The 15,244-nt window shown below is 35.9% G+C and overlaps 1 protein-coding gene across 6 annotated transcripts in view; it reads right to left on the bottom strand.

The window, feature by feature from the left end:
- The window catches only part of COL24A1 (collagen type XXIV alpha 1 chain), a 404,239-nt gene that overhangs the window by 18,070 nt on the left and 370,925 nt on the right, over positions 1–15,244 (bottom strand). For all 6 annotated transcript variants that reach the window (XM_016921775.4, XM_063799997.1, XM_063799993.1 and 3 more), the window contains 2 exons: positions 8,144–8,179; positions 8,009–8,035 (listed from right to left, as the gene is read on the bottom strand). In XM_016921775.4, the coding sequence (XP_016777264.1) occupies positions 8,009–8,035; positions 8,144–8,179 (63 nt within the window). The remainder of the gene's footprint in view (positions 1–8,008; positions 8,036–8,143; positions 8,180–15,244) is intronic.

Raw genomic sequence — 15,244 nt, 5'->3', positions numbered from 1 at the left:
TGGCCAGGCTGGTCTCAAACTCCTGACCTCAGGTGATCTGCCCGCCTTGGCCTCCCAAAGTGCTGGGATTACAGGTATGAGCCACCGTGCCCGGCCAACTTTTGATATTGACTATAGTAGAAGCCAAAATAAATTTTAAAACTATTCATGTGTCAATTGCTTTAAAATATCAACAAACCCATTATATGTTAATATAAATATTTTTATAAAAATTAACTATATTTTCCAAAACAAAAAAATTAATGAGAAGGGTCACCCAGTTTTACACTTTTGTGCATTTCTGTAATGTCTGGATTAATAGATTACAGCTAAATTCTCATATTTGTTTTTGTATTCAATTAGTTGTGAAGAAAATCCAGCCTAATAGAGATATGTAGTAGGAAAAAAGAAAAGTATTTAAGTCGTGTTTTTCAAATAATTATGGATTTTCTTCTTTCATATTATACCTTATACCAAAACTTGATAAGTGGTAGTTTCTTAAAGGTTAGTTTTTGTGGGAAAACTGAACCCACCTCAATGAACGTTTTGTACTTTTATACTAAAATCCATTGGTCTGTTTTATACTTTCATAGGTCTTTTGCTTATACATGATTTTATTAACATAATATATTGATCATTCTGAAAATACTGATTTATGGAATTATGCAGGTCTTCCAAACACAGATACAGCTCATTCCTTAATGTCAAAAATTACATTTGTTAACATCATCAGGAAAACATAATGTTACTTATCAGGAAAACATAAGTACTGGGAATCTGTCAAATCCTCAGTGATAAATACATGTTTTCCCTAATTTTTATTTTTGCTTGACAGCTGAAATTTCTCACTGGCATCAAATTCTGTCAGTTGTTTTCCTTGAAATGGAAGGCTAACTTCATTCATTTTCAAGAAAATATCTGTGAACTACTCATGTCTTAATAATGCTGGTATTCTGTCAATAAAAAATAGTACTCTATGATAAAACTGGCTAGTTGGGTTTGCAACTCAAATAGCTGCACAGTGCTTTTGAAGCAATCACTACAGTGTGCACTATATGTACTTTATGTGTTCTTCCATTTCATCTACGAAATATTAAAAAGATATTTAAAGAAGATAAGAAATCTAGGAGACAGCAAAAGTGGTGGAATAATAGCCTTCCAGAATTCTCTCTTAGGCAAGTTAAAAAATGAAATAAAACCATGTCTTTAGAACTAAAGGACAGTATGAGAAAGATGTCTTACTAAGTAGAGAATATAATAAAAGCACATAAATTATAGAAAAAAGAACCAAATAGAAATTCTGAAGTTAAAAAGTACAATAGCTGAAATAAAAATTTACTAGATAGGCTCTACAGTAGATTTCCATAGGCAGAAGTAAGCACCAGTTAACTTGAAGACAGGTTTATTGAGATTATCCTGTTTGAGGAGTGGAAAAAAAAATGAAGAAAAGTGAACAGAGACTTAAGAGATCTGTAGGACACTGTCAAGCTTACCAACATATGCATGATGAGAGTCTCAGAAGGGAAGGAGAGAGAAAAGGGGGCACAAAGAATATATAAAGAGATAATGGCTGAAAACATCACAAATCTGATGCAAAAATATTAACCTACACATCCGAGAAGTTCCAAAAACTTTCCCAGACACATCATAATCAAACTATCTAATGCTATAGACAAAGAGAGAATTCTGAAAGCAGAGAGGAAGCTCATCATGTCCGAGAGATCTTCAACCAGATTAACAGCTAATTTCCCATAAAAAACCATAAAGGTGAGCAGGCAGTAGGATAATATATTCAGGGTGCTAAAAGAAAAGACTGTCAGCCAAGAATTCTATTTCCAGTAAAACTCTCCTTTAAAAATGAAGGAAATATTAATATATTCCCAGTTAAATAAAAACCAAGACAATTTATCACTAACATACCTTCCCTAGAAAAATATTATAGGGAGTCATTCAGGCCTAAAGTAAAGGATACTAGGCAGAAACTTGAATCCACCTGAAGAAATAAAGAGCAGTAGTAGAAGTTACAATATAGTAAATATAACATATAGTATAGACCCCAAGTAGCCAAAATAATTTTGAAAAAAGAAGTTGTTAGAGGCATCATGTTTCCTGATTTCAAAACTCACTATAAAGCTGCTGTAATCAAAACAGTTGGTACTGTCATAAAGACAGACATAAAGACCAATGAAATATAATAGAGAGTCCAGAAATAAACCTTCTCATTTATGATCAAATTATTTTCAACAAGAGTGCTAAGACCATTCAATGAAGAAAGGATGGTCTTTTCAACAAACAGTGCTGGAAAAATGGAATATCCACATGGGATAGAATGAAGTTAGACCCTTAACTTACATCAAGTACAAAAAAACTTACATCATGAGTTATACCATGAACTCAAAATGAATCAAAGACTTGAACATAAGAGGTAAAACTATAAAATTATTAGAAGCAAATAGGAAAAGCTTGATAACATTTGATTTTGCAATGATTTCTTGGAATGATACCAAGAGCACAGTCAACAAGAGAACAAAGTAGATAAATTAGACTATATCAGAAAAAAAAACTTCTGTGCATCAAGGGACACTATAAAGAGAGTGAAAAGGCAACCAAGGGATGGAAAAAAATAACTGCAAATTGTCTTTCTGGTAAAGGATTAATATCTAGAATATTTAAAGAGCTTCTACAACTTACTAACAACCAAAAAAAAAAAAAAAAAAAAGGCAACCCAATTCAAAAAATGGGCAAATAACTTGAATAGACATTTCTCTAAAGAAGAGGCTGGGCACAGTGGCTCACGCCTGTAATCCCAGTACTTTGGGAGGCCGAGGTAGGCAGATCACTTGAGGTCAGGAGTTCGAGACCAGCCTGGCCAACATGGTGAAATCCCAGCTCTACTAAAAATACAAAATTAGCCAGGCGTGGTGGAGGGCACCTGTAATCCCAGCTACTCGGGAGGCTGAGGCGGGAGAATCACTTGAACCTGGGAGGCAGAGGTTGCCGTGAGCTGAGATCGCACCACTGCACTCCAGCTTGGGCAACACAGCAAGAGTCTGTCTCAAAAAAAAACAAACAAATGTCTAATAAACACATGAAAATATGCTCAACACCACAAATCGTTAGGAAAATGCATGTGAAAACCACAATGAGATACCGCTTCACAACCATTAGGATGGCTGTTATAGAAAAAATAAACCAGAAAACAACAAGTGTTGGTGAGGATGTGGAGAAACTGGAATCTTGTGCACTGCTGGTGGTAATGTAAAGTGTGCGGCAGCTATGGAAAACAGTATGGCAGTTTCTCAAAAATTAGACATAGAATTACTACGTGATACAACAGTTTCATTTCTAGGTATATACCCAAATGAATTGAAAGTGAAGACTCCAACAGATATTTGTACAGCAATGTTTATAGCAGCATTATTCACAATAGCCAAAAGGTATAAGCAACGTAAGTGTCCATTTGGATAAACAAAATCTGGTATATGTATTACATGGACTATTATTCAGCTTTGAAAATAAATAAAATTCGAATATACGCTTACAACAGAGATGAACCCTGAAGATATTACGTTAAGTGAAATAAGCCAGTCACAAAAAGACAAATATTGTATGACTTAACTTATATGAGGTACCTAGAGTAGTCGAATTCATAGAGACAGAAAGTAGAACGGTGGTTGCCGGGGCTGGGTAAAGGGAGGAATTGAGAGTTATTACTTAATGGGTACAGAGTTTCAGTTTTGGAAGACAAAAAAAGTTCTAGGCATGGGTAGTAATGGTTGCACAGCAATGTGAATGTACTTAATACCACTGAACTCTACACTTAAAAACAGTTAAAATGGCAAAATTTTGTTATGTATATCTTGCCAACATTAAAAATAACAAGTAAATATGCTCATTATCCCTTAGACCAAACTATCCTACTTCTGGCAATTTGTCCTCTAGGTATTCTACAAAATGATATGTATATGGACAGGACATTTGTACTATGTGTAATTTAAAAAACTGAAAAAAAGATGCTCACCAACAAAGGGCAAGATGAATAAATCACAGGATATTCTTAGTTGGCAACACTATGATTTTCTGTGTGTGGCAGTAAATAATACAATGACTATTAGTAGATTAGTAGTGTAGAGTTTGATGCTTTAGTCATGCTAAGGTACCAGCAGTTTTAAACACCATCAGTGCAGGCGACAACTCAATAAAAAGGCATTTTTTTCCCAACAGGTATTAGAAAGAAAAGAAATTTCATAACACTTGGCCACTCAAAAATTTTCTTGACAATCTCCATATTCCTAGAATCCCCAAGGTATTCACAAAGCCTAGCTCATGACTGGCACATAGCAGTCAATCAATTTGTTGAATTTATTGACTTTTTCCCCACAGGCAGACTTTAAGAAAGGCAGGGTCAGAGAAATTGTATTAAGAGGATTTGCCTGGGAAGTCATTCAGTCACATCTAAGTGCCCACATCGAAGTATAAATCTCTCATTAGGTGCAGTGAGGGGATCAAATAAGGAAAAATAACTTCTTCCAGGCACTCTAGTTAGAGAGAACATATTCTTACACGGAAATCACTCAATATTTACAAAAACATGCATGTAAAATAGAAAACAAAGAATAAAGATTGATTATATGTTGTGACTAGTGAGTGTGAAATAATGAGAGGAATTAGACAGCAGGATTCATTATACTTTGGGAGAATGTAATCTTCATAATTCTCTCCAAATCATTCGAGTGAAGAGCAGATCTAGTCTAGGCACCTCAGTATTTTGAAGAGAAGCGTTATTTTTTCATATGTCTAAAGTTTCAAGATCACTGGATGGTGAAAATGCTGACCAAATAGGAACTCATTTCAGGTCACACCCCTCTTTATGATGGAAGTTTTTGCTGATTCTAGAGAACCAGTATATAATAGCAGCAGCCACTTCTTAATTCACCAATCCAGGTTCTACAGTTGACCCATTAATTGGAATACATCAGTTGGGAATTCTTTCTTTCATTTAATGATTTTTAACGATTGTTATTTCCATCATATACACCAAACACAGACACATATAGACACCCTGTTCTTCCCTTTATTCTACTAATCATTTCTGGTTAACTTTGACATCATATGGCATACTTCTGTGTTCATTTCTAAATACCTTACCATACACACTGAGGTCTGGTCATTACCCTATCCTCACATTCAAATTCACCATCAATACATATTCCTTTTCCTGAAACATTTCCTTTTAGCTATTCCACTTTAGAGAACTGAGCAAGTTACTTTAGTTTCATAGGTCTTATAAAGATGTGGCTGGACTGGATTAGAAGTTTTCATACTTATCTTGACCCACAGTAAGAAATACATTTTTACATCATGACAAAATTCACACAAACATACATATATTTAACCTTAAAAAGTTCTGTAAAACCATATTTATTCTTACTGATGATGATGTACTGATTTTTTTAAATTGAGGTAAAATTTATATAACATAAAATTCGCTATTTTAGTCATCTAAAAATATACAATTCAGTTGTCTTTAGTAGATTCACAACGTTGTTCAACCACTACCATGATCGAATTTCAGAGCATTTTAATCACCCAAAAAGAAACTCCATATCTATTAAGCAGTCCCTCCCCAATTTTTTTCTATTCTATTTCATTTGCTCTAAAAATAATCCCGAATGAGACTCACTAAATTGGTCTTATGATCCGCTGACCAATGAATCCCAACTCAAAGTCTGAAATAACTGCTTAATAATTACTGAGAGGACCTCTAGTTCTATGAGTCTATTTTTTTATAGACATTGTTTCTCTCCAAGTGAAATCTAGTTTAGAAGATTCCCACTAAAATTTCCTGAGATGTTGCCTTTTTTGTATTCATGCAAGCATGCACTCAACATTTATTAAGAGCTTAAATGGAAGGAGAATTTAAAAAGTAGTCTCTGTCTTCAGAGGGTTCACAATATAATAGAAAAGACAAACATGAAAATAAATGAGTATGAACAAAGAAGGGGAAGTGATCAGTTCTATCTTGTAGTGTGATGAGGGAATGGAATTAAGAAAAGTTTCATGGAGGCTGACTTTAGAAAGAATGTGTAGGTGTCTTATTGTCATTTAGATGTCTGCTCTAGAAATCTTATCCTCAATGTTATTTTCCTACAACGGACTCTGCAAGTTCCAGGAAAACAGCATTATATATGGAAATCTGTTTTCATATTGGCCAAGAAGGAATACAGAAAGGAGGAAAAGGGAGAAAAGAAGGAAACAAAGAAACTAGCATTTATTGAGTAGTTATAATGTATTCAACACATGTATTTTCTTACTTAATCTTCCTGATTAATTTCTCAAAGTGTATACATATTTTAATCCACATTTTGCTTTGAGCAAAAACCTCTCATGTCTTACTCTATTTTGGCTGTGTAGGAACACATATATTTTCCAAGTGAGACAGGGATATGTGTCACACAGTTTGGCACTTAAATGTGAAAATTTTCACTAAACATTTCTTTAATTTGCCAATGACGTATGATCCTTTAGAACTTGAACTTGTTCTTTCTTGAGAAGGGAGCTATGATATATCAAAGTCATTATAATTTGGGAAGGCAATTAATGAGGGTACTTGTAATCCATGCATTGTGGGGATCCAGGAGGAAAAGAAGAATAAACAAGTGGAAAGTGATTTGAAGACTTGGAGAAAGACATAGTTTTTTGTTTGTTTGTTTGTTTGTTTGTTTTTTGAGACAGAGTCTTGCTCTGCCAGGCTGGAGTGCGGTGGCATGATCTCGGCTCACTGCAACCTCTGCCTCCCGGGCTCAGGTGATTCTCTTGCCTCAGTCTCCTGAGTAGCTGGGATTACAGGCATGTGCCACCATGCCTGGAGTTTTGCCATGTTGGCCAGGCTGGTCTCAAACTCCTGACCTCAGGTAATACACCCACTTCAGCCTCCCAAAGTGCTGGGATTACAGGTACAAGCCACCATGCCCGGCCGAAAGACATTCTTATTGATGTCCACATAGGGAGAGTTTCCCTCCATGTTAGTCAGAAGGCCAGAAAGGGGAAGTGATTTTTTAAAATCACAGATAAATGGGTCTCTTGTTTTCAAGAGGATAGTCTTCCTTGTGGCACTTTGCCTAGAAGTTATTCCTTGCCCCAATGAAAAGCTGAGGGAAATGAAGAGTTCCTGATCTGCTGAGAGTAGACCACAGGAAACCACCACCTACAACTAGCAGAGATCTAAATGACATCAGAGCAGCATGTGAAATAAGAAGGCTTAAATGGCATAGGACTGACTATTGTTTGGGATGGTGTAGCGAACAGTAGATCCATGTTGGGCAGAAAATGTGACCAAGGACCACTGTATTTGACCAGGAGGCTGGAGGAGTGGGGTGTGGGTGAGGTTGCAGATGGAGAGAGACCTTTCATAGGGAGCAGGAAGACAAACAGACTGCGGAATATGAGAGTGGATACAAAGCATAAGGAAAATCAAACTTAGAATATCAGAGGGCATGAGAATAGCAGAAGCAACATAAACATTGCCTCAGAGATAAGGGTAGCAAGTTTTGGGTCATAGTAGTTAGATAATAAGCAAACATAAGAGAAGTCTGATGGCTTCCAGAGTTACCAGCAACTGAGAAAGATTTGATTTACTTCATGTAAATCAAAGAAGTGGATAACCCTGGCTGGCAAAAAGAGAACATTTAAAAAAGGAGAGTGAAGATGTAGAATTAGGAAGAAATGGAGATAATTAGTTTTTCAAGTGCTTATTATGTATTATACAATGTGCTGCATGCTTTACTTCTTACTCAACACTTGAAACCACCCAAGAAAGCAGGAGATACCATCTCCATTTTATAAATAAGAAGTCTGAGGCTTGGATTTCATGTTTGTGTAGCTGGGCTAGCCCTGTATCAGGTTAGCAAAAAAGAACAGAGGTATCCAAAAGGGATACCTTTTAATAGAGAGTTAACAGAAGAATATTTAAAAAGTTAATATGACATACTAAGATAAAACAAAACAAAATCAAACCAAGCAAACTTACTCTTGGGCCTGGTGCTCCAGGTGGACCCTAGAACACAGCAAATTAAAAAAAATACACATTTATTTAGTAGACATCTTAAACCAGGCAAACATATAAGCATCAATGGTAAACAGATATAAATGAAAACCAACTCACTGGAGGCCCTGGTTGACCTCTTGGTCCTTGAGGACCCTGGAAGAAATGGAGACAAACACAAGACGTATATATTATACTTTTGGTTGGGTATAAGCAAGATAACTAATATTCAACCTCTGTAACTGCCTTTCGTGCCAGGCAAGTCATACAATTTAAAATTGTTTTAGTATTCTAAAGTTATATGCTGTGGTACTTAGCAATCATCCATATTCATAAACAAGCTGGATATTTATTTTCCCATTTATTGATATTATTAGAAACTGAATTTACTCATTTTAATAAACTATTATAAATGTAACATTTTAAAATATTAGTATTGTCTAAAGATGTTTTTCCTGTTATTTCTAACTACCATCCACCTAATCATCAAATATAGAAACTTCGGTGTTCTTAGACACATTAATTTCCTTTATCTACCTGTAAACTGGTTACTAACTCCTGTTGAGTTCACCTGAAAATCTCTCCAAAATAATACTTCTCCATTTTTATTGATAATTAAATGAATGAATGATGTTAAAATTAATTAGTATTAATTTAGAAATTAGAAAAGTGAAAAGGTGTATCGCAAAATGTCAAAAGTTATGTTGACATTTTTCAAAGCGAAGCAATAATTACTGTTAAAAATGCTCAAAGGCCCTGTACATCTGTTCAAAAGTAACTTAGATGTTCAGCTAAATGTTAAGACTATATTGAGTCAACTCCAATTACGGTTAAAAGATGGCAAAGCAACACTTATCTTCAGCTAAGTTTTGGATAATGTTGACACCATGCTTGACTTAGTATTAAGCATCTTGTATTGCCAAAGCTGTTAATCCTAAATATACTGTGATAGCTAGAACAAACAACACATAGTAACTTGAAAAGATCAGAGTACTCCAACACTGTGCCTGCTAGACATGTCTCAGTTTATCTGGTTTATGATTACAAGTTTAAGCAGAGAATGTACAAAACTTGTACATAATTAAATGAATGAATGATGTTAAAATTAATACCAGTTAATTTTAATACTAGTCAAAATTAATACTAGTTAATACTAGTTAATTTTAACATCATCCATTCATTTAATTATCAACCAATGCATATATCTCAGAAGCTGCAGGGTAGCTGACAGAAATGTCACATTGGAGATAGCCTTTTAAATATACAGAAGCTCAAAGTGAAATTGGTTATGTCCGCTTCTCCATTTTGGATCAACAATGTAAAAATAATAAACAGTTGCAATAGTCCATTCCACTTAGCAAGTTTTTGACATTTGGAAAATATCACTGATGGTTCAGTACAAAATACATATCTTACCTTTGACTTCAAAAGAGTAATTTATCATAGAAAAATAAGAAACAATTTCTACTGCTGATTTTATAAAGTTCATTTCAGCTTATTATTCAGAACAAGTCAGATCACAAATATGATCAAACAAAATACTTCAAACCCACCAGGATAGGGCAGGGCAACCCCAATGTAACCACATAGAATAGGGAAAGTAGCCAAGTTAAAAAAATATGATTCCAACAATATAACATTTTATTAGCTCTTTTTTATTACTCTAGCTAATACACCATTAAGGTGAAGTGATTCACTGTCTATTCTATATAAAGCTGTTTATAGGCCAGGCATGGTGGCTCACACCTGTAATTCCAGTACTTTGGGAGGTCAAGGCCAGCAGATTGCCTGAGCTCAGGAGTTTGAGACCAGCCTGGGCAACATAGTGAAACCCCATCTCTACTAAAATACAAAAAAATTAGCCGGGTATGGTGGTGCACTCCTGTAGTCCTAGCTACTCGGGAGGCTGAGGCACAAGAATTGCTTGAACCCGGGAGGCAGAGGTTGGAGTGAACCAAGATCATGCCACTGCACTCCAGCCTGGGTGACAGAGTGAGACTCTGTCTCCAAAAAATAAAATTAAGTAAGTAAAGTAGTTTATAACAACACTATGATTGTCTCTGTTAATTTTCTTTTACTTTCTTCTTTTTTTTTTTTTTTTTTTGAGACATAGTTTCGCTCTGTTTCCCAGGCTGGAGTGCAGTGGTGCGATCTCGGCTCACTGCAATCTCTGCCTCCCAGGTTCAAGTGATTCTCCTGCCTCAGCCTTCCGAGTAGCTGGGACTACAGGCGTGCGCCACCACTCCTGGCTAATTTTTTTGTATTTTTAGTAGACATGGGGTTTCACCATGTTGGCCAGGCTGGTCTCAAACTCCTGGCCTCAAGTGATCCACCTGCGTTGGCCTCCCAAAGTGCTGGGATTACAGGCATGAGCCACTGTGCCTGGCCGTCTATGTTAATTTTCTAAAGGGGAACCAAATTACTCTGAATGGTTATGGTGGTTATTTGGCTATAGTAAAAACACTTCCTATGAAAACAAGATTCCCTTTTCACTTTATCCCAGAATTTACATATGATCCTCCAAAAGTAACATATTTTATCAGTATACTTTAAAAATACGTGTAAGTGCATATCCTTCAACTTGAGTATGTTAGTCTTCCTTTTTGTAAATTCTTTTATTTCATTTCCTAATGTCATTTCCTTTATGTCATTTCCCTTATGTAAATGCAATCTTGATTTAGCTTCATGATCTTTATTTTAGGCTGGCTCAGTTGCACAGAGCTTCCTTTTCTCATTTATAAACTGAGGAGCTTCCATTGTAGGATGTTTAGCAGCATCCCTAGCTTCTACCCACTAGATGCCACTAACATCTCATTCTTTTCCCCCAATTGTCTCCTAGGGTGGTAGGGGGACAAATGGCTCCTGGTTGAGACTCATTGGTTTGAAAAGAGAATTTAGTAATATTAAATAAGATTAACTAGATAGTAATGTAATTAGAATGGAATGAGTGAGCATCACAAGTCATAGGGTGTGACTGCAAATAAGAACATAAACTCTTCAAGTTGTCATGCGGGTGATAGCTGGGCTACTCTTGATCTAGGTGGAGGATACACATACACACACACACACACACACACACACACACACACACACACACACACACACCCCATATTCCTTACCAAGAACTCCTAACCCTCTTTTTCTGAGAGGCACTATAATTTATAGAAAAACACAATCACATAGGAATTGGGAATCTGGGCTCTGGTTTTGTCTTTGTAACTTAATTTGCTATATGGTCTTAAGTGAACTGCTGCACATTTGGACCTCAGATATCTAAATTGTAATATAATAGGTCTAGTGAAGATAATCTCCAAGGTTCACTTTAGAATTATGATTTTCAAGACTTTTATCAATTTTCTTCCTGATGTGTGTTTTTTTAATTTTTAAATTTTCTTTAAAGACGGGAGTCTTGCTATGCTACCCAAGCTGGCTTTGAACTCCTGGGCTCAAGCAATTCTTCTGCCTTAGCATCCCTGAGTAGCTGATACCACAGGCATATGCTTCTGCATGACCTACCTCATGTTTTTTATCTGGATAAAGAAGGTGTACACAAGCATACAGATTGGGAATTTAAAATTTAAAGTCTGTACAAATGTAATGGTAAGTGTTCTTGAATTTAAAAAGTTTGATATTTTTAAATGAATGATTTATACTATTTATGAATTTTAAAAAGAAATACATACATATATATGCTTTAAATGCTTACTGTGTTAATATTTAGGACCTATTTCCCATATCCTAGTTTTTCCTTCTAATGCAGAAACCATCCTTCTCGCTTTCAAATTGGAGGCAAATAAGACAACTGCTAATCAAGAACTGTGAAGACATATTAACTTAGAGATAATATTAGAGAAAATGTCAATGGGATGTTTCAATATTTTATGATTTCATTAAATAGTATATTACAAATATGAAGCAGCTAATCTGAAAATTCATGCTGAGATTGTTCTCTGTTTTTTTTTTTATTATTTCTATAGCTGTAAGTTATATGATTCAAGTTGTTACATTTTGTCAAAATTATTTTCAGGTCAGGTATAGTGACTCATGCCTGTAATTCTGGGGCTTTGGGAGGCAGAGGCCAGAAGAATCACGTGGGGCCAGGGTTCGAGGCCAGCCTGGGCAACACTGGGAGACACTGTCTCTACCGAAAAAAAAAAAATCATTAAATAAATAAATAAATAAATAAATTAGCCAAGTGCAATGACACGCACCTGTAGTCCTAGCTATTTGAGAGGCTGAGGTGGGAGGATTGCCTGAGCCCAGGAGTTCGAGGCTCCAGTGAGCTATGGCTGCACCACTGCATGCCAGCCTGGGTGACAGAGCAAGACTCTGTTAAGAAAGAAAAAAAATCATTTGCCGATATCTGACACTAGGATATCATTTCTGCTATAAGTTAAAATTTTACTTAGAATTTTACTTAAGTTAAATTTTTACTAATTGTATCCCATTATTTCCAGCAGTCCTCTTTGCATTACTTACTCTGAAATTTACTTAGTTGTGTTTTAAGTGTTTCAGGTCTCATAGAAAGTAGGAAATTTTGTAAACTTTCAGGATTTATTTGGCAGTAACACAACAGTTTTGAAGTAGAGGAAGAGTAGAGAATTCTACATGCTATCTGCTAGGTTTCCTTAGGATGCCATAAAACTCTGGCTCTGTTTAGAATATATATATATGAATAGGACTGGGTGCGGTGGCTCATGTCTCTAATCCCAGCACTTTGGGAGGCCAAGGCGGGCAGATCATCTGAGGCCAGGAGTTCAAGACTGGCCTAGGCAACATGGTGAAATCCCGTTTCTACAAAAAAATAGGAAAAAAATTAGCTGGGTGTGGTGCTGGACGCCTGTAATCCCAGCTACTCAGGAGGCTGAAGCATGGGAATCACTTGAACCAGAAGGTGGAGGTTGCAGTGAGCTGAGATCATGCCACTGCACTCCAGCCTATGCAACAGAACAAGACTCTGTCTCAAAAAAAAAAAAAAAAAAAAAAAAAAAAAGAAAAAGAAAATATATATGAATCTAGGGACTCATTTTAAAAACAGTCCATAGGCAGGCAGACTGGGAGCAAGTATAGAACAGAAAGAAAAATAACTCTTTCATAAATGGCCATACAGAATCAGCTCTCTCAGTGGTGGAAAGGACCTACTTGGGATCAATACTAGAGTTTACAATGTTAAATTACAGAAGACATGAAGTTTTCTAATCAAGAAACCCAAATTATAATAAAGGAGTTACTTTTCATGTGTTGTATAATGAGCTATAAACTTATTTGCATTTTTTTAAAGTCACTGAATCATGCTTTGGTCATTTTTTTGGTTATATTTAGGTATAAAACTTGGTAAGGAGAGAACAATTTAATAAATTCATAGTTTAATAAATTTTCCTCCATGGAAAATTTTAAAATAAGATTGAGGCCCAGCGTGATGGCTCACGCCTGTAATCCCAGAACTTTGGAAGGCTGAGGCTGGCAGATCACGAGGTCAGGAGATCAAACCATCCTGGCTAACACAGTGAAACCTCGTTTCTACTAAAAATACAAAAAATTAGCCGGGTGTGGTGATGGGCGCCTGTAGTCCCAGCTACTCAGGAGGCCGAGGCAGGAGAATCGCTTGAACCCGGGAGGTGGAGCTTGCAGTGAGCCAAGATTGCGCCACTGCACTCCAGCCTGGGTGACAGAGTGAGACTCCGTCTCAAAAATAATAATAATAATAAGATTGACAAACCAATTTGATAGATTGTTGTGATTCTGATCTTTGTGCAAAGACTTAAGTCTCTTACTTGTCTCAATACAATAGGTCTTAGCTAATAAAATCCATTCCAAAAATGCACCATTTACTAGCATTTTCTGAGAATGACCTCCGCGAATGTATTACATTCTGAAAGACAGTAACCAATTGGGCGTCTTTAGCCAGTCAATTATTTAAACTGCCTCCTTAAAGAAAACAAACTGGTAGAATGTACTGAAAAATTCCCAATGAAAAGTGTAAGAAATGTTACCAAGCTTTTCCATAAAACAAAGGAGAAAAGGTTTAACGGCACATTTTATGGATTATGATAATTGCAGAATGATCTCCAGGAATTAAAAGATTAACTTTATAAAGCTCCTTAAATTATAATGGAATCAAAGGAAAAGAAGTGATTAAAAAGGTATTTAGTATCAGTTATCAGTTACTCAACAATAAAACAGAATAAACTCATAATTGTAATGTGCCAGTTAATCCTTTTTTTTTTTTTAAACAGCGTATTTAGTTGCCTACTCTAAATGCCACTGTGCCTATTTCCCATCTCCCTTGGGTACTGGAAGTTTGCACCTTATTTATGAAGAGAAGCATGATAACCCACAGACTAAAGACTCTAAAAAGCATGTTAATTCAGGAAATGCTACTTTACCAGGCTAGAACTGGAAATAGTGTTTCACTTTTTAATTTTAGGGCATATTATTCATTTATCAACTATTACCTATTACATGGCAAGTTCTGTTCTAGACACTGATAACCTGTGTACCACACAAAGTTCCCTACTCTCAGGAAGTTTACATTCTAGTGGAGGGGACAGGAAATAATTGCAATGAGTGCTATTATGAAGAAAACAAAACAAGATGCAGTGAAAGAGAATGACCGGAAATGATGAGACAGAATGGTCTGAGAAGACTTCTTTAAGATGGTATTTGAGCAGAGACCTGAATATTGAGATAAAATTAGTCATTTGAAGAGTATATGAAAGAATTTCCTAGGTTAAAAAAAGGCATATTCCTAAGAATAGAAAGGAGGTTAGTGTAGGTGGCAGGTGGAAAATGGTACATCAGGACACTGTAGAGGCAAACAGGGGCCAGTTCATGTAGGGCCTTGTAAATCAAGGCAAGGAAGCTTAGATTTTATTCTAAGTGCAAGAAAAAGTCATAGGGAGGTTTTTAAAGAGGAGAATGATATAATTTGATTTATTCTTTAATAATATCACTCTATTTGCTATGTAGAGAATAGATTGTAGTGGGGGAAAAGTGGAAGAAATGACAAGAAATCAGGAGTCCAGGAGGGATATCATGATCACCTGCACAAGGATGCCAGTGAGGAAGAATGAGAGATGGATTGAGAATAGGATTTACAGCTGATGGGAATTAATCTCTAAAGAACTCTTTATGTTCTATGGCTTTGTTAGTTCTTTTGTGGCGGGGGGCGGCTTATTTCTTTTTCTTTTATGTAGAATCACACATATTCAGATCTGGAAA

The sequence above is a fragment of the Pan troglodytes genome, chromosome 1, assembly GCF_028858775.2.
Source record: "Pan troglodytes isolate AG18354 chromosome 1, NHGRI_mPanTro3-v2.0_pri, whole genome shotgun sequence".
In the NCBI taxonomy this organism is placed as follows: Eukaryota; Metazoa; Chordata; class Mammalia; order Primates; family Hominidae; genus Pan; species Pan troglodytes.
Note: the sequence above shows the minus strand (reverse complement) of the source record. Positions and strands in the feature narration are given on the sequence as shown.